General features: G+C 39.6%; 1 protein-coding gene across 11 annotated transcripts in view; it reads left to right on the top strand.

The window, feature by feature from the left end:
• Positions 1–24,384, top strand: part of LOC131931825 (uncharacterized) — a 31,798-nt gene that overhangs the window by 3,890 nt on the left and 3,524 nt on the right. For 5 of the 11 annotated variants that reach the window (XM_059288672.1, XM_059288670.1, XM_059288673.1 and 2 more), the window contains exon 1: positions 22,347–22,601. In XM_059288672.1, the coding sequence (XP_059144655.1) occupies positions 22,428–22,601 (174 nt within the window). In that variant the 5' untranslated portion in view covers positions 22,347–22,427. Of the gene's footprint in view, positions 1–697; positions 907–974; positions 998–1,271; positions 1,386–2,320; positions 2,368–22,346; positions 22,602–24,384 lie in introns of those variants that run through there. The other 6 variants (XM_059288679.1, XM_059288678.1, XM_059288677.1 and 3 more) reach the window with 6 other exon arrangements.

Consider the following 24,384-nt stretch of genomic DNA (forward strand, 5'->3'; position numbering starts at 1 on the left):
TAATTGCTACATATTAAATAGATTTCTACATATGATAATAGGCTAACACATGAGTGATATACTGACTTTAAATTGATTTTACTGTTTTAAAATGTGATGGAATATATATGAAATGGGCCTATTACATTTTGCTGATTTTATACCTTCTCTTTCGTAACTTCAAATGTATTTCATTGTAACAACTGTAGCCATGCTTCCACATGACAGAGTGATTTGTATCAGTTACATGTCCCTTAAAAGCTTTGTCACACTTCACTACACACTGTTTTAAAAGGGTGCTTTATGTATGAGTTGTCTACCATGTAGCTATTGAGTGAAATTGTACTCCCATTTATCTGCCCCTTAATTGACATGAATACTGTTTACAAATCATGTTATTCAGTGTAAACTGTGAGGTAGAACTCATATTACCTCAGGGGTAAACCTTACTGACATTTTTTTTCTGGTGTAGACATCATACAACATTACTGAGTAAAGCTTTTACTTGTTTGGAGCAGTGTTTAAAAACCTTCCCTTTCATATAAAGCATGTAAGAATAAAGCTGCTGGCATAGTGTATAGTGACTTTTTATAAGTGTTCTCCACTTGGGTTAGTTTTAAGTGTAGTTGGTGAACTCAGCTATAAGTGACAGGCACTTGTGTAGTTATTCATATATATAGAAATTTTAAACAAGAGACATGAGCAAGAACCAACTCACATTCAAGCTGTCATTGAGTTCTGACCCCACACTCATAACAGCTAAATATGTTATGGAAAAAAAAAATACCAAAGTTACTAATTCTTTGTTTCAGATTTTGATCAGTATGTCATGAGTCATTCATTTCCGTAGGGTTTCCTATTTTGAAGTGGTAGTTAAAGTGTGCACATGTTGAATTTAAATTTTTTGTTTGTTCACTGATGTAGGAGGTAAAGTTGTTGCAGTTACCTAAAAGGAATATAATTAAAAACATTTTTCAGCTGGTTATTAAAAATGACCGTGCATGGATTATATTTTTAGGTTATTTTTATTCATACAAGTTGTTACTCTTACAATTGTTTACTTTTTTTCCCTATACAGTATCATGAGTTAGGTAAAAATTGTGTGGTCAGCACCATGCTCTTTCACATTTACTGTCCCCAACTAAGTCCAGCTAGGTGGGACTTGTGTCATGCCCCATGACTTTCTCATCAGCCGTCATGTGCTCTACCACTCAACCCTGCTATCATGTGTTGTCTATCCTTTAATACTTCTTGCTGTGTGTAATGAGTTTTTAAAAAAAAAATATTTTCAGATCAGATTAGCTGACAAGTTGAACCTGTGACAGTTAAATCTCCCCTCTCATGCAGTCTGGTGGTGTCAACCAGGTGTTGAATGACACAGCTGTAAACTTTTAGAGGGCTTATGGGTAAGTAGTTAAAATTTTAATTTCCGTTTTTATTAAGTTAACTGCGTCTTGCTCAAACATTTTTTGGATGAGATACCGATCTCCGATAATAGACTCTTCCATAAAATAGGTGTGTTGGGTTGTTAGTAGTATTGTAATCTCCACTAACTCTATGGTTAGAAATTAGGGTTAGGCTTATGGTAGGGCCAGGGTTGGGGTTAGGGTTAGGGACAGGGTTAGCATTGACATTAGCAAGCCATGTGTGTATTTAGTTAACTACCAGTAACCTAACACCCCTTTTTTTAAAGAAGATTCCATTATCAGACACCGGTATAAAAATTCCCCTCAATTGTTTTTTTACATTGAGTTTTAACCCAACCATTGAATTGTGGCAGAACAAGCACATAAGTCACTGAACATAAAGTTAATAACTGACCAGTGATAGCTATGTCATGTGACATTGTGGCATTTACCTGACACTTGTAATGTGACACGGCTGTTGTGTGACACAAACACATTATGTGACATGTGTTCTGGGACTTGTGAGACACACAGCCAGACATGTTCAGTGCACAAAACGGCTGTTGTGTGACACACATTATGTGACACGTGTTCTGGGACTTGTAAGACACACAGCCAGACATGTTCAGTGCACAACACGGCTGTTGTGTGACACAAACACATTATGTGACATGTGTTCTGGGACTTGTGAGACACACAGCCAGACATGTTCAGTGCACAACACGGCTGTTGTGTGACACAAACACATTATGTGACATGTGTTCTGGGACTTGTGAGACACACAGCCAGACATGTTCAGTGCACAACACGGCTGTTGTGTGACACAAACACATTATGTGACATGTGTTCTGGGACTTGTGAGACACACAGCCAGACATGTTATGTGCACAACACGGTGACATCAAGAGTTAATGTTATTGTCACTTTGTTTCAAGTTTCTAGATGGTGATAGAAAAGTTGACTGAGAGTTTGTATGGCTGAGGTAGGCCTCAAAAACTTGCTCTGTTGTATTTTTGTTTTTTGTGTTTTTTTTAACCCCCCTCTTTGTTTGTGACTCAGGGTTCTTTACATCTGTAGTAGAGTAGATTCAAGACAATTTATTTTGACAGGCTTCTGGTTGGAACATTTCTAATCTGGGTGCTTGTGAATTTGTTAGTACTACATTTTATCATTTAGCTATTTTCGTTGTAACAAATTTTCAGCCCTATTTTAAAATTAAAATGTTTTACATGAATATGTGGAAATGGGCTAACCATAATTTTTAAAAAATGTATCTGAGCTTTGTTTTGAAAACAAGTATCTTAACTATGGTACTTTAAATATGACTTTAGGAATTTTAATTATCTTATTTTTTATATAATAGACCTTAGTTTAACCCTATGAACCCTAGTGTCATTTTACTTTTTAAAATGTTTACTAACAAATTGATTGTTTATTCTAATTTGTTGTTATATGTTTTACTGAGTTTTTTTTAAAAATCTTTATTTTTCCTGTTTCTGTGTTAGTCTGCTGAGCCTTGTTGTCATAGCTACCCACTTATTTGAAGCACTCTTTGTTTCCTTCTATACTCTCCTCCAACTGTTGAAATAATTGCCTTCCCTCATTCATGTACATGATACTTTACAGTGGATAATTGTACACTCACCATCCTGTTAGCTCAGTGGGATTGAGGTGGTGAATTTGGGGGGGGGGGGGGGGGGGGAATCACAAACTTGTGGTTCTAAGTGCTCTCTAGTAATGGTGAAATACTTAGCTGCTTTATTTGCATGCCTATGGAGGCTTGCAGTTTTAGCCATCTTGTAAACATGTTCCCCCTTTGACTGGTCACAGGGCATAAGTACCTTTATCTCCACTGGACTATAGTTTGCTAATGCAGGGCTTTTATTATACATCTAATGGTTTGCAGTATGTAAATCTTACTTAATGCAGTGTAGTGGTAATTTTGTCTAAACATGTGCAAATTGTCATTTGTTAGAGTGTTGTTATATGTGGGGTAAGCTTTATTGGGTTCTACGCATTTAGGTCATGTAGGTCTAGTCATCATTGGTTGAACTTGTAATAGGCCTAGTCATCGTTGGTTGAACTTGTAATAGGCCTAGGCGTTAGTTAAACTTGTAATAGGCCTAGATGTTGGTTTAACTTGTAATAGGCCTAGGCGTTGGTTTAACTTGTAATAGGCCTAGTCATTGTTGGTTAAACTTGTAATAGGCCTAGTCATTGTTGGTTAAACTTGTAATAGACCTAGTCATCGTTGGTTGAACTTGTAATAGGCCTAGGCGTTGGTTTAACTTGTAATAGACCTAGTCATCGTTGGTTGAACTTGTAATAGACCTAGTCATCGTTGGTTGAACTTGTAATAGGCCTAGACGTTGGTTAAACTTGTAATAGGCCTAGACGTTGGTTAAACTTGTAATAGGCCTAGTCGTTCTTGGTTTAACTTATAATAGGCCTAGTCGTTCTTGGTTTAACTTATAATAGGCCTAGTCGTTCTTGGTTTAACTTATAATAGGCCTAGTCGTTCTTGGTTTAACTTGTAATAGACCTAGGGGTTGGTTTAACTTGTAATAGGCCTTATCATTGGTTTAACTTTTAATATTGGTTACATTTTTTGAAGACTTATTGGTTTAAGTTGTGGATCTCCAGTGCCCCATATGTGTTAAATCATAATGGTCCAAATCCTTGTTCCAATGCTGGGATCAGTATTTAAGCTATATTATTTAGAAGCATTACATTTTTATTGTTCTATTTGTGGTCATGAGTATCCTATATTCCCTGCTATATCTCTACACCTAAGACAGGGACAGTCGTGTGATCACATTTACCTGTGAATAATTTACATTGAGCTACACTTAGGGAGTCCGCAGCAACAACAAAAAAAGATATTGCAGATAGGCTGTTGTGATAAAAATGGAGATCGCTATCTCGTTAACTGGCATGGGGCAATATATAGATGCACATGAGGAGAGGGAGGGGGCGTGATCTCTTGTATTGTTCAATAACTAATACGCGGAGCATATATATTTTTGTGTGGTTCAGGAATAGAAGGGAAGATATTATAGGAAGTCTGTGAGGAAGAGACTTTGTAAGAGTAGATGACATAGGTGTGGTTTATGGTGCCTTGTGGGGCTGAGGCTAGCTGTACACTGGAATCACATTCCAAACTTGATCTTTACTGCTGCGAACCACGTGGGGGAATTGCGCCTTCTTTCTTTCAATCGATAGCTCTATACAATTTTTATGAGAGAAATGGCGACGAGGATCTTTCTTTTTTTTCCGGTTTTGTTTTTTAATACACAACATAGGCCGTTATCAGCCACAACATTAGTAGCGTACTCTTCAGCGGAACACATCGGTAGTAAACAACAATAGAGCACCATATCGGTAGTACACAATAGAGCACCATATCGGTAGTACACAATAGAGCACCATATCGGTAGTACACAATAGTAGAGCACCATATCGTTATAGTACACAATAGAGCACCATATCGGTAGTACACAATAGTAGAGCACCATATCGGTAGTACACAATAGAGCACCATATCGGTAGTACACAATGGTGCACCATATCGGTAGTACACAATAATAGAGCACCATATCGGTAGTACACAATAGAGCACCATATCGGTAGTACACAATAGAGCACCATATCGGTAGTACACAATAGAGCACCATATCGGTAGTACACAACAATAGAGCACCATATCGGTAGTACACAATAGAGCACCATATCGGTAGTACACAATAGAGCACCATATCGGTAGTACACAATAGAGCACCATATCGGTTGTACACAATAGAGCACCATATCGGTAGTACACAATAGAGCACCATATCGGTAGTACACAATAGTAGAGCACCATATCGGTAGTACACAATAGAGCACCATATCGGTAGTACACAATAGAGCACCATATCGGTAGTACACAATAGAGCACCATATCGGTAGTACACAATAGAGCACCATATCGGTTGTACACAATAGAGCACCATATCGGTAGTACACAATAGAGCACCATATCGGTAGTACACAATAGAGCACCATATCGGTAGTACACAATAGAGCACCATATCGGTAGTACACAACAATAGAGCACCATATCGGTAGTACACAACAATAGAGCACCATATCGGTTGTACACAATAGAGCACCATATCGGTAGTACACAATAGAGCACCATATCGGTAGTACACAATAGAGCATCATATCGGTAGTACACAACAATAGAGCACCATATCGGTAGTACACAATAGAGCACCATATCGGTAGTACACAATAGAGCACCATATCGGTAGTACACAATAGAGCACCATATCGGTAGTACACAACAATAGAGCACCATATCGGTAGTACACAACAGTAGAGCACCATATTGGTAGTACACAATAGAGCACCATATCGGTAGTACACAATAGAGCACCATATCGGTAGTACACAATAGAGCACCATATCGGTAGTACACAACAATAGAGCACCATATCGGTAGTACACAATAGAGCATCATATCGGTAGTACACAATAGAGCACCATATCGGTAGTACACAATAGAGCACCATATCGGTAGTACACAACAATAGAGCACCATATCGGTAGTACACAATAGAGCACCATATCGGTAGTACACAATAGAGCACCATATCGGTAGTACACAATAGAGCACCATATCGGTAGTACACAATAGAGCACCATATCGGTAGTACACAATAGAGCACCATATCGGTAGTACACAACAATAGAGCACCATATCGGTAGTACACAATAGAGCACCATATCGGTAGTACACAATAGAGCACCATATCGGTAGTACACAACAATAGAGCACCATATCGGTAGTACACAATAGTAGAGCACCATATCGGTAGTACACAATAGTAGAGCACCATATTGGTAGTACACAATAGAGCACCATATCGGTAGTACACAATAGAGCACCATATCGGTAGTACACAATAGAGCACCATATCGGTAGTACACAACAGTAGAGCACCATATCGGTAGTACACAATAGAGCACCATATCGGTAGTACACAATAGAGCACCATATCGGTAGTACACAATAGAGCACCATATCGGTAGTACACAATAGAGCACCATATCGGTAGTACACAATAGAGCACCATATCGGTAGTACACAATAGATCACCTTATCGGTAGTACACAATGGTGCACCACGTCGATTCGGTGTAAGACCACGGTAGAGCAACCTTCGATTGTAAACCACAATTTACCACACCAGTGTAGGCCTCCGTTGTACACATCAGTAATATACCATGATAGTGCACAAAATACAACGGAGACCACCATCGATGTATTGGTATTAAGCATTAGTAATATTAATAGTAATATGCAGCTAAGCCGCAATTGAACGTTAAAAACAAATGATTCATGCGTTAAATTTTCTGACTTATGATTTTGCCTTCCGTAAGTTCAGCTGATACAGGAACCTAAAATTCAATTTGAACTTTTAAAAAATGTAATTAAAAAAAAAAGCTGTATTCATTCTTTGTGTATTTTGAACCCCGCTATTGTTTGAAATGTGCGTATCCGTTTTCACATTTTAAAGTCATCAGCGGTAATAGATCAAGTCGGTGATAGAGAAACTAGTTTTAGAGTTTGCATTGCCATTAACCTATAGGACATGTCACATCGGTAATTGAAAATCAGGAGCGCTCTAAATACGTGTGCATATAAGATCGGACAATGCCTCATTGAATTCCAAACTCAGGAAGATCCTCTTACAAAATGTGTAGTTTTTCCCCAATTTACCTGAACCTGATATGTTTTTTTTTATTGTGGCCTGTCTATAATACAGAATTGAAACAGGAAACTTTTTATTGACTGTATTCCCCGTAGCTCGTCTGGTTGATTTATTCATCACCTTATTGCCTAGGCCATGGATACGTCAAATATTTAACAAGGCATACATTTCTCTTTACACTAATCAATACGTATGAAAACATCCCCCTCCTCCCCCTAGGCTTTACTCACTACGGCAACCATCACCGGGCTTCAACTAGCTCCAACATCATCTCTGCGAGAGTTTCCATCCAGATAGAAGAAAAAACCCACCATTCCGCTTAGCTCCCCGATCCTCTCCCTGTTTGATTGCGTCCGTCACGCTGTTGACGAGGACATATTAGCACCATTGTTGTGGCTGTAACTTGATCGCTTGTCGGGTGTCCACCAAGTTTTTAAAAAAAACTATTTTTTTCTGTATTTTCATTTCAGTAATATTGATTACATTTAGAGAAAAAAAATTAATGTAGTTTCAAAAAAGGAAGCAACCTTGTCTACTTTTAGCTTTAGCTATAAAATTAAACATTGATGTTAACTAACAACGTCGTCTGTTTATACTAGTTTATATGATGTTCCGTGGCTTTAATAAGTGTGAAAAAGGGAGGCAACCTATTAATTTCCCCATCTCAATTTGTTTAAATTTAACTGTTCGGGAAAAATCAGAGATTAGTGGATCTAAATTAATTTGAAATATAAATTCGGTACTCTCCTTGGTCTCTTCTCACCGCTAAAATTTCAGAACTACTTTTTCAGATGTTCAAATTACATATTATTTTACTTCTTATAATAGACCATGGTATCACTTAGATACACCTATTACTAGCTCTCAGCTTAAAAGGGATTTCTTCTGTTTTCCTCTAGGGCAATACATTAAGAGTATAGAGTTGTTTTACCTGCCTGTATGACTGTTACGATAGGTTAGGACAGCGACAAACTAACACAAAATAACTTCGGTAAGGCCCTCCTGGAGAAAGAAGTACCAATGAAAACTAGTAAAAAAAAAACATCGTTCTTATTTGACCATACTTAAAAACTGATCCAGTTCTATTTCCTTTTAACTAATAAATTGCTTGATCACGTCATACTAGGATTAGCCACCGGCTAGTAGGTTAATCCGACCGACATGAATTCATCAATTAGACAATGTTATTATTTTCTCTTGCTCAAATCTGACCCCCCACGGGCATGCGTTTAGCTGGTGAGGTACTTTCACTCTCTTCTCGCTGACTTATTTCCCCAGGGTTCGCCCCACGTAACAGTCTTTCTGGTCATTACTACAAGCCGGAAACTGCCTAGACACCTTGCTGACGCTAGTCTTGGTGGTAGAGCTTTTTTTTTTTTTTTTTTTTTTTTTTTTTTTTTTTTTTTTTTTTTTTTTTTTTGTTATTTGCTAGATCGAGCCTCAGGGTGTTTGATCCTTGGCAGTCACTCCTGTTGAGTAGGAAGTATGTATTCATCATAATTTGTCAACAATCATTTTTGCCATTTTGTTTTATTTTTTTCTCTCTCTCTCTCTCGTAATGTATGTCACGTGACCGATATGACACGTGGCTTCTTGTTTCGTAAACAAAAATAAGTTTGTAAATATGTGCATTAACATTCCTGTACCTAGTCAATAAGATCCCGGTATTTAGTAAAAAAAAAATGCTTTAATGCTAGGTATTGTTGTTGGTGTGTGATGGTGGTTGAGGGGAGGTGCGCTGTGACACCCTGGTGTACTTTGACGTCATCAACTTCTGTCCCTATCAGAGGCGTAGCGACCCTTACCGGCGCCCGGGGACAAACTTTTCGATGTGCACACCCCCCCCCCTCAAACTTTCGATTAGCACCCCCCTCTACCTTTCAATTTATTTTTCCAACCTATTTTGACGCCCCCTAAGGTCGGCGCCCGGGGACATATTCCCCCCCCCCTCGCTACGCTACGGGTCCCTATACAGTATGAACACATAGTTTTAAATGTAAGTATACGTAGATTCGCGTGTAATTACTTTGCCTATCCTATCCTTCTTGACACCCACCGTATAATTTAAAGAGCTCATCGAGAAACTTGGGAAAATGGCTTTAGGTTTTGTGGTTCAACTTATTAAACTTGATTTTTTTAAATCTTTTTTTTTAAATCTTCTGAATCGAAAAACGAAACAACTTGACGTTGGTCTTGTGACTTCGTAGCCTCTGACAAACATGATTACCCCCACATACTTAACTAGAAGCTGGTGAACAATTTGTCAAACCGAAAGAGCTCTAACCCCTGACCCGGAAGAACCCTCTTAAGACTACGTTTGATTTGGCAATAAATTATAGTTAAATCCCCCTTCATCAAGCTTGTAGCTCATGGGCGGGGGGGGGGGGGGGTTGTAGTGGGGTTTGATTACTCCATCTGAATAGCCCAGCCTTGTAGCCGCCATTAGCATCGGCTTGGTAACACGAGAATCAAAAGAACATAACTTGCAAAAAATGTGTCCTGGCGGCTGGACCTCGTAGAATAGAATGGGTGTACGTGCTGATGTTGATTTAAACTTAATCTGTGTAGGGTTTCCCTTGTACATTTATTGAATTGTTGTGTCGTGGTATTTATATTTAAAAAAAAAAAAAAAAAAAAAAAAAAAAAACTCAGCTAGCGGCTGGAGCAGGCCATTAATGACAAGGTGTGTTTTAGTAAACAAGGACGGGGCCGAACGTTCCAGAAAGCCCGAGACTGTTCCTATTGACAGGTGGCTTTTATGGCCGGCTGATGTCAGCCTGGCCTTTCACGGCTCGCTGCTTCCATTCGGACGTTTATTGTTGACAGTTTGATGATAATTGGTGGGAGATCGATCGTTGATTAGCGGTAATTTATTACAGAGCGAGGGGGTTATAAATCTTGCGTAATGAATAAAAAATAATGTGGGAATAGTGTTACAGTCGAGATATCTAAGTAGGTAGGCTTTGATTTGTAACTTTTTTTTCTTGCGTGTCTTGGAAATGTTGTTCGGCACTACGCTATGTTTGAGCGTTGTCGGTTTCAAAATCTTGGCCGTTGCGTTGTTCCACGTGTATAAATTACAAAAACATGTTGATAAAAATATTTTACTGGGAATATAGCGGCTTTAATTAATTAGAAATCGGCTAAAGATGCTTAATTATTTTTTTTTAAATTCCCTTGGAAAGTTAATTAAAGACTAACATAAAAAATACTATATATAAAAGAATCCATGCATTCCTTGAAATAGTTTTTTTTAAATTCTTTCATGAAGCTCTTTGAAGGTAAAGCTGAGACGTTTTTTTTTTTTTTTGGTTATAAAAAAAAACTCGATTGCTAAAAATGCTAAGAACACTTACATCAAAAGTTTTTATAATTATAAAAGAATTTTCTACAATTTAAAGCATCGACACTGAAATATAGCTTTCACTGGGTCTACCTAAATACGAGTTGAAACAGAAATAACTTATTAAATAACTCTCTAAAAAAATGAGTTATCGACTTTTGACTCAGGTGTTCACTGGCTACTCCACCTCACAACCCCCTCCCCTCCCTTCATTACCCAGTAGCTGGAAGCTAACGATAGAGGTGGACCACGAACGTTTAAACAAAAAACTTATAAACAAAAGGCTCTTGCTCGGCACTGTATATTTAAAGGTGGGCTTTATGTTTTAATTCTCGAGATGGTCAGTTGTAGAGGAGACACTTGATCACATTTAACACTTTCCTTGATTGGTGGACTCAATAACCAGCAGCTTGTGCAACTAACTTTATAACAGTTTACTGAAGGTTTCAATAAAATAACAATTTAATCAGCAATTTGGTATAAATCTACGATACTTTTTAACTGTCGATTCTCTGATATCGCAAATTGACCCATAGGGGTTAAGTAGTGGTTGGAGTTGAACTAAAGATTCATATCCATTATTCACATACATTCATTCATATCACGATTACCGATAACGACACCAAGCATTGAGTTAAGGAAAAGTATGGCGTTGACGGATCAACCTTCGCCGATACTAGCGATTTGATTATGGTGGTTCGGCTTAGGGAAAAGTACTCACGAATTACTAGTGAATGGTATTTCTTAAGACCTTATACTAATGACGTTATGTTTGGTGTAAAAAAATATTTTTCTCCTTTTTTAAACAGTGCTGGTTGAGCACTTAAATTGAAAATTCCCCATTGTGCGTTGGTTCACTTATTTGGTTAGGCTATTGTAAGCATCAAGTATGTTTGTGCTTACGATATTTAAATACTTGAGATTTTATGTTAAGTTTACTATACTGTACTGATGATAGATTCACATTGTTTTAACGTAGACTAGTGGCTTTGACTAGTGGCTTTATGCATCCCTGAGGCAAGACACGTTGCCGGGGACTAAAAGCTAAGGTCCACTGCCCACTCGCCATCTTAATTATCTTTAATTAACCAATTAACCGGGAAGTCTCAGTAGACCAATCGATATTGTCGGTAGATGTTTACCTATTTGATGTGGCAGTTTGTATGTTGTAAGGTTTGTGGTAAAAACAGTTGAGGTAGCCTTTTATAAGTTGAAAAACCTAGTGGTCAAACCAGTTGGGGTAGTCTTTTATATGTGGTAAACCTAGTTGTCAAACCAGTTGAGGTAGCCTTCATATATTTTGTAAAGCTGATGGTCAAATCAGCCGTTTACATTGTGACTGAACTACATTAAAACCACCCAATGTTGCTGTTTATAGGTATCATTGTATTTATCTACATACTGGTAACGTTGTACTTAGTGTTTGGTTTTTGCTCTGCTCAGTAAACCATCTTCATTTTGTGTAAGTTTGAGTTATGCATACAAACGCATTTCAATTTTTAAACTATACAATCACTTGCGTTTACATAATTACCATACATAAACCATTTATAAGTAGACTTCCGAAGTCAACAATCTAACCGTAAACAAACGTATTCCTCAGTCGGTTGTTAAACACAACACTTAACAAAGATGTTAAAATATCTGATCCATATTATTTTGTATAATCACAACACTATCATAACTAGACAATGCCAGTATAGTCAGATCATCTCTGTACGCCAATTTGCGCAAAAGGCATCAAGTGAGCGGCACGCCGTCCTGTCTCTAGCTACAACCTCCGCCTGTTGGAATGTTTAGCCACATTTTCTTCAACTCTTTCTCCATTGATCATCCATGTCTTTTGGTCTCACTCGTTTTCTCTTAAGAACAGTCTTTGATGATGCGTCTGTTTTTTTTTCTGAGCATACGACCCAACCATCATCCTTTATGCTTGATCACTACCTTTAGTGGTTGAGTGCTCTTTTCAACTGCTCATTTGAGATGGTGTTTTGGCCCGAAGATTCACAATATCTGACAAAGATTCACAATATCTGACGAAGATTCACAATATCTGACGAAGATTCACAATATCTGACAAAGATTCACAATATCAAACAAAGATTCACAATATCTGACAAAGATTCACAATATCGACGAAGATTCACAATATCGACGAAGATTCACAATATCAGACGAAGATTCACAATATCAAAGATTCACAATATCTGACGATATTCACAATATCTGACGCAAGCACTTGTACTGGAAAGTTTTTAATTTTATCACTTTTGGGTTGATGGTTTTTACAACGTTCAGAGCCGTGCACGAAGACACAAAGCGTATTTTACGTATATTAAGGTTAGTAATGTGCCTAGTTTACACTCACAGCCGTTGACTGCAATTACTAAACCCAAGGCTACAAGACCTTGTGCCTGAATTAATCGTTGTAGCTGACGGTTTTTTTTAAACTCACAACCTCCCAGTCTTTCTGTGAATGTTTACACTGTTTGTAATCGTTCAGATGTTTAGCAATCTGGGGGATAATGGTTTCAGGAGCTAAACGATATCAAATTGTAATGGTGTAATTTTTGCATTGATTCGTCAATGCACGGGAGGTAAGCCGCCGGCGGGAGAGAGGGGAAATAATCCGCACATAATTGTTGACTACAGGGAAAATGAGTGCTGGCTATTTGTACGGTGTGCGTGAGAATGGTCTATTCCCCCGCGCGGTGATAGGAACGTATTTAGTCGAGTTTGGCAGGTTTGTTTTCTGTTGTTCTAGCACTGACACGTCTCCTGGGTGCTTTGTAATCCGCTTAGTGGCCATTTGGTATTCTCATCTTTTAGCGCTCTTTGGCCATGTGTGTTGGGATTCAAAGAGTCCGCGATTTATAATTGATCTCTCTTGTAGGCTGAGGGTGGGTCTTGGTGGGATTTTAAAAAATTTCTCTGTTGGGGGTTTTGAACTTAGTGTCATTTCTGTTAACATTGATTTGCTTTTTCTTTCTTATTGTATGCGTGCTATAAATCAAAGACATGCAATATTTAACAATGCCCGTATTATTAGCTTTATGCATTTGGTTAAAAAATTCGCGACTCGTAATGGGGAAAATTAAATAACTCAAGAACATCAAAGAATATTTGAAAGAAAAAAAATTAATTAGTTCTTTTATATATATTATGTATCTTGTGGATCTTGTATCACAATGTCAGTTTTTTTTCGGGAATAGAAACATTTGAGACATTAAACATTTTTTTCAAGTTGTTTTGTTCTATCAGCTTCTGATTGCGTAAAATGTTTTAAATCTCATTGCAGTATTTGTTTTTTTTAACGATATTAAAAAGTTTTATCCTCTATTAGATCTATAGGATACGTCAAGCGATAAGAGGCTATATTTTAGTGAGTTTTATATTACCTACTCTAGGTTTCTTTATGACTTATTGAGCTGTGTGGCTAGTCCCAGGTTTTTTTGAACACTTGATTGACGTGTGATCGAAGCTGATCACGTCCGGTTCGCTGGCGTTCGGCAGAGGTGTGCACTCTCGGTTGAGCAGCGGAGTGTACTGCCGGTCTGAGAAACAATGGCTTGTGTGTGGTGGGGGGGGGGGGTGCAGTGGCGTAGCTGCACACTCGGTATACTGTTGGTGTTAGAAACAATGTTTGGGGGGGGGGGGGACTGCAGTGGCGTAGCTGTTTACTCAGTGTATTGTTTGACTGAGAAACAATGGCTTGTGGGTTGGGGGGGGGGGAAGAGAGATGCAGATGCGTAGCCACTATCGGGTTAGTGAATAGCGTTAGTCGATAAGCCGTACGCAGAAATTATCGTCGACAAAAAAAAGCTTTAATCTTATTCTTTTACAAACCGTAACTTAACGTCACCGCTGCCTTAACCTAATACTCCTGTCAGAGCCCGACATTTTTCACTAAGATTCAAATCTTTTTTTTTTAAATTTTTCTCTTTTTAATACTGTAGATTGTTCTCATTAACACGAAACACTAACCGTATGGATTATTATCAAATATAAACATGCGATTTTGCCCCATCCCTTTCTTGTATTTCTTTTTTTAGCGCAATTTCCATACGGACAATTGCGATTATTAACTCGTTCTGGATGGATGTGTGTCCTCAGCTTTGCTTTAAGTCGTATCTCCTCCTCAACGAAGCAATATCGAGGACTAGTTCCAAAAGCAAATATGTTAAGCAAGTTCCGAGGATGATTGTGGGCCACAAAAATTCCCGGAATTCCTTCCTGGATTTCCCGGGAAAGCCAAAAAAACCTCGAAAAAATGCAGTTTTTGGCACATATCTAGGCAACCAGACCACTTAGCGACTTGAAACATTTACCAATCGATTCCTGCCATAATTTAGAACAATATTGCCGAAGAAAGTTTTCAAAAATATCCTTTCGTTCGGTCACAAAAAATTAATTAAGGAAATTGCGCTTAAATTGTCACTAGACTTTTTATTAACTTGTTTTTAGTGTGACCCCCATCCGCCCCAGTTAACCTACGCCACTGAATGCGTGTGTGTGACGACCGGAGTATGTACAGTGATGAAAGTGGTTTTGCTTGTCTCGAGAATGTGGTCTTGTAATGGCGTTCCGCGTTAGCTGTTCATAGCGCGACCTGTGGCCTGTCTAAGTTAACTGAAGGACCATGTTGGTGTGAACTGTACACACCGATAGAGATCTACAATGTATTAAATACTACTGGTTAAGAAATATTCTTCAGATTTCATATAACCAAACATAATGTCATAATTCTACCAGCTACCAGTCCTTCCCATACATTTGTCCGTGTGCAGGCGTACATGCAGTGTACTAGCACCACAGTTGGTCGATGTCTCCCATTTATATTTGATTGAGGTCAGTGCTTGACCTTTAGCGACATTTATAATCCATCTAATCTTCTTGACTACGTCATTTCCTGCTTTATAGCAGTTTTTCTGTCAGTTACTTTGTTTTTAATCTGAAAAACTTTTTAAAAATGACGTGGTTAAACAAGGTAAACTTTAATTATTTTGATGTTCATTTCTTCAAAAACATGTTGATACAACTAATGATCAGCCATTGTTGTAAGTTTTAGTGCAAGAAAAACAAACACAATGAAACGGCTTGCATGTTGTTGACGTTATTTTCCTCATTAATACCTCGAGCTAATTTGTTGATTACACGACACTTTACACCGGTATTTGATGTTTCCCATCTCCGTTGTTTCCTATTCTATTTATAGAAGCAGCGCTCGGACGTCACGCTGCTCGCTGTGACGTAATTAGGCGGATAATTGGAAACGTAAGAAGTCTCCACTGGAGATAAGGCTGTAGTAGCCGGCTATCACGTGATCGGCATTTGACGGTTGCGTAGTGCACTTATTCGCGGATTAGGTTTCTGTCGACTCGCGTTTAAAGCCTAACCCTAACGGTCATTAATCTTTACCAAAGTTTAAACCTTAACCGCAATATTCAGTTTGCTTACACTAGTGTATTGTTTGTAATGCCTGTGAGAATCTCATTGTCGGAGTTGAGCATGAAAATGATAAACAACAACACAGTGTTTATAGCGAGAACGCTTTGGGTCTGAGGTTAACAACATTCGCACTGTGCCGCTGTGCAGTGACGTCAGTGTGGAGGATTCAGTGAAAGATAAGAAGAGGCTAATGTTTACTAGTTGGGCGCAGATACCTCATACTTTGTTTCCAGATATTTGTTTATGGGAAGAGAAGCGGGGTGAAGCTAATTTCATACGTCTGGAAATTATGACTTCAAACGTCACTTTAAAAAATCCCATTAAATAAACTTCCCCCTTCCCATTGTCTGCACCCTGAAGTAATAACATAATTATGACTTGAAGGTGTGTATGGGACATTTCCGACGGTCTTGCCCATATCCTGGTGTGGGCAGTTAGTTTTTATTACAGGTTTTTTTTTTGTAGCAGGTTTAAACATAAAACGTGATTTATTGCTACTTGTTAGCGGTTAATAGACCTTTGTTGTTGGCAGTTTGTGACACGGAAATCTTGGACAGAGAGAGGTCGTATATGGACGATAAGACACGTGAGGGGGGGGGGGGATGGGGGCGTTAGACCAATGAGGGGGTGGTGCGTGGGCCGTTAGTCGAATGAAGGGTGGTACGTGGACCGTTAGACCATTGAGGGAGTGGTACGTGGACCGTTAGACAAATGAGGGGGTGGTACGTGGACCGTTAGACAAATGAGGGGGTGGTACTTGGACCGTTAGACCAATGAGGGGGTGGTACGTGGACCGTTAGACCAATGAGAGGTGGTACGTGGACCGTTAGACCAATTAGGGGGTGGTACGTGGACCGTTAGACCAATTAGGGGGTGGTACGTGGGCCGTTAGACCAATGAGAGGTGGTACGTGGACCGTTAGACCAATGAGAGGTGGTACGTGGACCGTTAGACCAATGAGAGGTGGTACGTGGACCGTTAGACCAATGAGGGGGTGGTACGTGGACCGTTAGACCAATGAGGGGGTGGTACGTGGACCGTTAGACCATTGAGGGAGTGGTACGTGGGCCGTTAGACCAATGAGAGGTGGTACGTGGGCCGTTAGACCAATGAGAGGTGGTACGTGGACCGTTAGACCAATGAGGGGGTGGTACGTGGACCGTTAGACCAATGAGAGGTGGTACGTGGACCGTTAGACCAATGAGAGGTGGTACGTGGACCGTTAGACCAATGAGGGGGTGGTACGTGGACCGTTAGACCATTGAGGGAGTGGTACGTGGACCGTTAGACCAATGAGGGGGTGGTACGTGGGCCGTTAGACCAATGAAGGGGTGGTAAATAGGTACATCGTTAAAAGAATAATTAAGTCCAATCGCTATACACGTGTGGGTTTTTCATTGTGTGTAATTGGAGTTTCCACATATATACGCAGATACACGTTATACAATGGAACTGTTTGTGTGTGTGGGGGGGGGGGGGGTGAATGAATAATGTAGCTAGTGGTTACTTTGTCACACATGTCCTGCCTTTGTTCAACTAAGCCGAGTATTCTTTAATTACACTCCTTGTTTCAGCCCAGACGGCTATAGAATAATGTATTTTTCCTTATCTGTGTTAAACTCACGGTGTTAACCATTGTCTAATTCAAACATGGTTGACAACGTTTAGGTTAGTTTGTAAATTTTATTCCGCTGCGGGGAATGTGTAATCGGATTAAGAAACTTAAAAGTAATAAAAGGCTTGGGGCGTCCCCATCACAAGGGCCGGCGAGACGTCACACTCAACAAAATTCCCAGCGTGAATAACGTATTGGACAGTTGCCAGGTGTACAGACGTGTATACCGGGTCACCGTAAACTTAAAAATCTATACGAGTGACGTCCCTGTCTACCGCTGTATTTTTATCTCCCCTTTCTTTTGGTCCTAATGCTACAACTGCGTCATCGAAACGCGTCACAGGTAGGCCCAATATCAACTGGGTCATATCGCATCCGCATTTTATGCTCGCCACGATTACGAAACGCGCTGTTCCAATAGAAGCGTCAAGTACGAACAGCGTCAAGTACGAACAGCGTGCGATACCGGTGAGTGGGAAATCCCGGGCGGACGATACTTTGTCACAGTCTTGTATTGGTAAGGCGATTCAGTTGTCAGAGTGACTCATAACAGGAGTGACTTGTCACTGTATCCGTCACACCTTCCAGGTATTCCTCAAGGCACCTGGCGGGATATATAAAGAACTTTACCAGGAGTGCCTCAATCATACTGTTTTACATTTCACGTAGGCTACTATTATCTTTCAGCTAGTGGGGACTCTATCTAAAAAGAAAAAAAAAATGGTAAGTTTTATTAGTTTTCGGAATAGTTAATTAATAAAAAGATTCGCGAATTAGTTACATTTAATTAAAACGTGGAAATGTTAGCATTTTGATAAGAAGCCGGCGCGAGAGGCATGTGTTAGGTGCGCCTGGTTTTATCAGCAAGTTGGTGGCGCGTGCCTTGATGTTTAGTCAGAGTGTGAGTTGTTTTATCAGTAGCTGTGTTTGCTAAGGGAATATATTGAATCGTTCACGCTGAATCTTGTTATAATTTGTAAAGGTTTGTGGTCAGTTTGATAATAGCCAATGTCAGATTTATTGTGTAGCAGGCTCTTTGGTGCTTGTGTATAGGGTTTCTTAGGGACGGGCTCTAGCAGAAAAAAAGTAAAGGAGTAGATGTTTGTCGTGAAGTGTTTCTTGCTAACTTTGGTTTGAAATAACTTTATGGAAATGTCATTTACGAAGTTGACAGTAAACAGTCTTGATTAGGCGTACTTAAAGCAAGTGTTGACAATAACGATACTTTAGAGCTAAACCTTAGGGTTATTTATCTTGGTTTGTGACTCCTATGATTAAAATATGTGGGTACGGCTAATCGATTTGGCTCAAATTTCGTAGATTCAACACATTGCTTTTTTTTTCAAAACAATGTGATAAATGGTTTTTTCTTTGTAATGTAACACCCCCCCCCCTTTTTTTTTTCAAACAACCACATCAGCTGTGTTTTAAAATCATGACTGATCTATAAAAAAAAAAAGTATTGGGAACTTCCTACGATGCTTAGTTCCGTTGTACAGAGATGATTTATTTGAATTTCCTTCCTGTGTGAGCTGGTCGTGTCTAGTCGTTGTTTTCCCCCCTTCCCCAATGGTCGACTGGGCTACGTGCTTCCATCTCCGTCCACCCGTCTACAATCAGCTATGATAGACCGACCATAGCTAGATTCTTTTTTTTTTCCTTTTGTACGATCACACCACTAATCCGCTAATGGCTAGAACAGAAGACCACAACTAGTTTGTATTTTTTGTGTGTCGCCTCCGTTTGATCGGTGTTATCTGGCACCGTCTCCGTGCCGGTCCATTGTCTCAGTGCGTCAGACAACTGTCAGACCGCTGCGGTAAATCATGCGAGTAACCAGATTGACGTCAGAGGCGCCTCGACTGGAACCGCGATTGTCCGTAGAACGTTAAACTCTGACCTTTATCGTGACCTTAACTGTCCCGAGATCGTCTCCTTTCAAGCAGTTGTCTGCAGTTACAAATCGGTGTCGCTGTATCACTTGTAGCAGCTTGCTGGTGTGAGGCCACTTCGATCATATCGGCGTTTACCGGCGCTTAACGTACGTTTTGTCCTTTGAAAAATGTTGCTTTGTTGTATTATAAATATCGATGTTACCGGAGAGTGTTGTGCATCATTCGATATTACATAATGCATGGATTATTGTATTGATAATTTTCTAGTAGTGTTAGTAAAATAATCAAATAGCTTTTTTAAAAAAGCATTCATGTTACTTGGACTCAGCGAAATCAGAGTTTTAAATATTCTAGTTTGTTATCTATCTATCTGTCTGTCTGTCTGTCTGTCTGTCTGTCTGTCTGTCTGTCTGTCTGTCTGTCTGTCTGTCTGTCTGTCTGTCTGTCTGTCTGTCTGTCTGTCTGTCTATCCGTCTATCCGTCTATCTATCTCTCTCTATAGATATATGTATATATATATATATAATGTATATTTTTATTACTATTATTTTACTAATTAAGGTTATTTTTAACGTTGGATGATATATCTAAGATCTCAAATTTCCTTGTCGACCGATAGGCGACTGATCTCTAAACGTCATACTTGAAATCATGAACTGTGTAATTATTACGGCTTCAACGAGTGTGCTTTTTATAGCACTTATTTTTGTTCTTACAGCGTGCGTGGGAAAGTTGTCTGGACATTAATTTAGTTTTTGGCACTACGGTATGAGAGTCTATATTTAGGTGGTCCCATTGATTTGAGGTCAGCTCTTCAGATGGCGGTGAAGAGCAGTAATAAAAAAATTCCAATATCTCCAGGGGCACTGATCGACTGATACTATATGTGGGCGACTGTCGTCTTGACCGTAGGTTTTCGTGATCGCGTTGATAGGGTGATGGGAAGTTATTAGTTTTCGTCCCGTGTTATATATAGACATAGACTGCGTCGCATTATGTATAGACATAGACTGCGTCACAATATGTATAGACATAGACGGCGTCACAATATGTATAGACATAGACGGCGTCACATTATGTATAGAGATAGACTGCGTCACATCGTGTAGTTTTTCAAGTAGTGTTTGAGTTCCTATTCAGATATTTTATCATCATCATACATAACTATTTACTGTCAGTAAATGTATCTTGCTTTTTGTATTTTAAAAAGGTCCCTCACCCCTCATTTTTATATCTTTTTTTTTACAATTTAAATTCCCCATCAGAACTCGCTACATTTTATTATCTGACGGTTTGTGGGAAAAGTCCATTTTTAGACTCTTAGCGTCTTATGCGAATTCCATTTTCCAAGTACTCTTGTCTTTTTTATGGCCTGCGGGTTAATTTCCCTTGCCACTAATTGAATTCCTACCTCCGCCTCATAAGTTGAAGGCTACCAATGAAAAGACTAGTCATCAATCACCAAACAAAAGGGTATGACTAGCGTTATTCAAGTATAAAACGGCCTCCGGCTAGCCAAAAGGGTAGCTGATCATTAGCACCAACGTTCTTGGAGGAAATGTCTACACGACCTGTTTGGCTTGTGTCATTTCGGGGCAGTTAATCACGTTTAAAGTCGGGTCAGGCGGCTACAGGAGGTGACTTTTATGTGGCCAGAACAAACAAGATAAACGTTACCGTTTCGTCACGTGGTGTTTAAACCTGGACTTCTATTGGTTAACTGCGCCCTCCAAGTGTTTCTCCACCCCCTCCCTGCTGTTTTTGAAACTGATTGCTGTGGATTTGTGGTGAATGGTTTGCACGCCGTAATCAACTGACCAGATGGGCATGTCTTGGCTGATTTATTCTACTGCTAGTCTGGCAGTGTTTGAATTATCCGCGGACTTCATCAACTTTAATTTTTAAACCTAATTATATTTGAGTATTTTATTCTTAACGCTAACAATAGCCACAAATTTCACGAGAAAAAGCATCTTCTATCGCAAGACTTCAGAAGAATTATTTTTCTCATTGGATATCGATCTTTAATCTACCAACATGATTAAAACTCAGTGTTTGAAACAGCAAGGGCATTTTTTGTTGTTGTGTTAACACAAATCTTCTGGGCGTAATTAGACAATACGATATATAGATGTATAACCGTGTATAATATAATTACAGAATTTGAATGATCAAAAGATGCCATCACTTATCTACTTGACGGTGTCCTCTCAATCATACGTAGGCACCACGATGTATTGCGACGATCCCCTTTTATAAACTGTTTTATTGCTCTAGTGTCAAATTTTCCCTAACAAACCTTATCGCTGCTTCCAGAATGCACGTCATTGCCAACACTACAGCCGCTAAAACATCGATAACTGAACTCTACCTGTATTTATTGGATCTGTACGCAGGCCAAGCTAGACATACAGTTTAGCGTTTCTATGATCTCATTAGTATGGACGCGGCCTTTGTGTAAACGCTCCGTGTGCTCCGTTATGACCTGTGTTATCGCGGGCTCCACGGTTTGATTAAGTCAGTGATCGAACTTGTGCACGGTTCGATGCACTCGATCAACTTCAGTACGGGAATTAAATTGGTGTTTGATATCTATACACTTTATTCTACACCCACCCCTCCTATCTTCGTTTAGAATTTTTCTATTTTTCTAAACGCGACACTTGAATATACGTGACTAGACCTTGTCCGACCAATATTTGTAGATCTATATAAATAAATCTGGTTCATGCTAGCCTCGTTGAGGTTAGTTTAGTGAGGTAAATAATGACACACTTTTAAAAAAAAAAACTCTACATAGATGTATTAAATAAAGCACATTTCACACCAGTCCCTCGACATTGCACATTCCCAGTTAAAGTAACTTTTGGATTCACCATTTCTGTCGTCACTTCCTCTTCGCACCCCGCCAATGACGTCACACAACACAGCCTTACTAAGGACGCTTCCAGATATTTGTTATTGTTGACACGGGTATACGAAGATGAACATTGTGACCAAGTGTCCGTCCAAACTTGGGGGTCACTCCCAGGACCACGTCCGTCTGCTGCCGCCCAACAAGCGAATGAAGAGAAAACTCAGCCTGAGCTTTATATGGAGTTTGTTCACGGGGCGTAGGTCGAAGCGCTTGTCCCACAACATGGAGTCTAATGAAAGGGTAGGCTGGGTCGTTTGTTGGTTAATGGGGTAGGTTGGTGGATTAACCTTTTGTCAGGCAAATATACCACAGGGTAGGCTGGGTCGTTTGTTGGGTGATGGGGTAGGTTGGTGGATTAACCTTTTGTCAGGCACGTATACCACAGGGTAGGCTGGGTCGTTTGTTGGGTGATGGGGTAGGTTGGTGGATTAACCTTTTGTCAGGCACGTATAGATCTACCACTGGGTAGGCTGGGTTGTTTGTTGTGTAATGGGGTAGGTTGGTGGATTAACCTTTTGTCAGGCACGTATAGATCTACCACTGGGTAGGCTGGGTTGTTTGTTGTGTAATGGGGTAAGTTGGTGGATTAACCTTTTTGTCAGGCACGTATACAATAAAAGAAACCAATTAGCATACGCTCGTTGTTGGTTGACCTTTGAAGCGAACACTTAATTGTTACTGTATAATTCATTTGTCTAACTACTAAAATTGGGGGGGGGGGGGGTGAATTAGGCCAAACAGGTTCTGGGAGTAATGTCATTGGATGAAATACCAAATACAGTAAATACAGATCTAGTTCAAACACATTCATGCTTTGTTTTATTTTGCCGAAGTTAGGCTTCCCAAATCCTGACCCATAGCCTTTTCCTTCAAACATGCCTACTTAATGCTACGAGTCACTCGTTGCTGTGCCAGTGCTTGTCGATTGGCCGGATTATAACATCGGCAGGGAAAATACAATAGATCTATCTAAGGGTAAGGACTAATGGCTATTCAGTTTGGTTAGGGTGACAATACTAGCATTAAAAACAGCTTCGATACGAGGTGCCGAACTTTTTTCACGACTTAGTCACTTAGGCCTTACAGCGACCTACGTCAGTTCATTGGCGCTATCGTGTCAACTGAACCTGAGCAACATTTTTGCACCAACACCACCCCCTTTATTCCATTAGCCCCATCGGGAGGTGCTAATTAAAGACGCAGGCGGGTTACCGCGGTGTACAAAGGTGGATGAACAGCGTTGTCTATGTGAATAATGTAGCCTGAGCTATATAAATAATGTACACATGGCAAATATTGTTTGGGAATATGTTGATGCGCCAAACTTTACCTTTGTTTTTCGGTCAACTAGTCTAACTAAATGTTTTTTTTTTGTTTGGTATTTTGTGGTATTTCATAACGATTTGTGTTGCAACAATTGTTGCATACATCAGTGTAAATAGTTAAACATGGGGTTTTATTTTTAAGCTACATTTCTTCGATCACTAGTAAAATATACCATAAGCACTTAAACTGATAGTTTTTATTACTCGTTAATTAGCCTACCATACTATCGTTTATCCGGCATTGTAACAATTCTAACAATCTTATTAAGGCTACATTTGACGATTCTATGAAGTGTAGACGAATAGCGTGGATGTAGCTGTGTGCTCGTTACTAGATCTATTTAATGAGTATTAATAGCGACTGTTTTATTTAGCTCTAATACCCCCCCCCCCCCCTTTCCCCGGGTTAGAGTCTCATTACTATAGGTATTACCTGAACCATGTCGTTGTCGTAACCCCACGTGTACAACTGTCGTTATTTGCGATAGAGTTGAGGAGTGGGTACGGCTAATTGAAAAGTACTGTTCCACGTGTGACGGTAGAAAAGTCTCAAGCTTCTTGTCAAAAGTTGCGAACATGTTGTCATTCCCCGCCCTCGGGCTGTGCACCTGTAATCTCGCTCAATCAAACGCGCCAGGTTTTGTGTGGGTCTCGAGACGGATGTCAGCGCTGATTGACGTCATAGGCTGGAGAGTTCT

This window comes from Physella acuta, unplaced genomic scaffold (assembly GCF_028476545.2).
Source record: "Physella acuta isolate Inbredline_101_S28 unplaced genomic scaffold, ASM2847654v3 ptg002039l, whole genome shotgun sequence".
In the NCBI taxonomy this organism is placed as follows: domain Eukaryota; kingdom Metazoa; phylum Mollusca; class Gastropoda; family Physidae; genus Physella; species Physella acuta.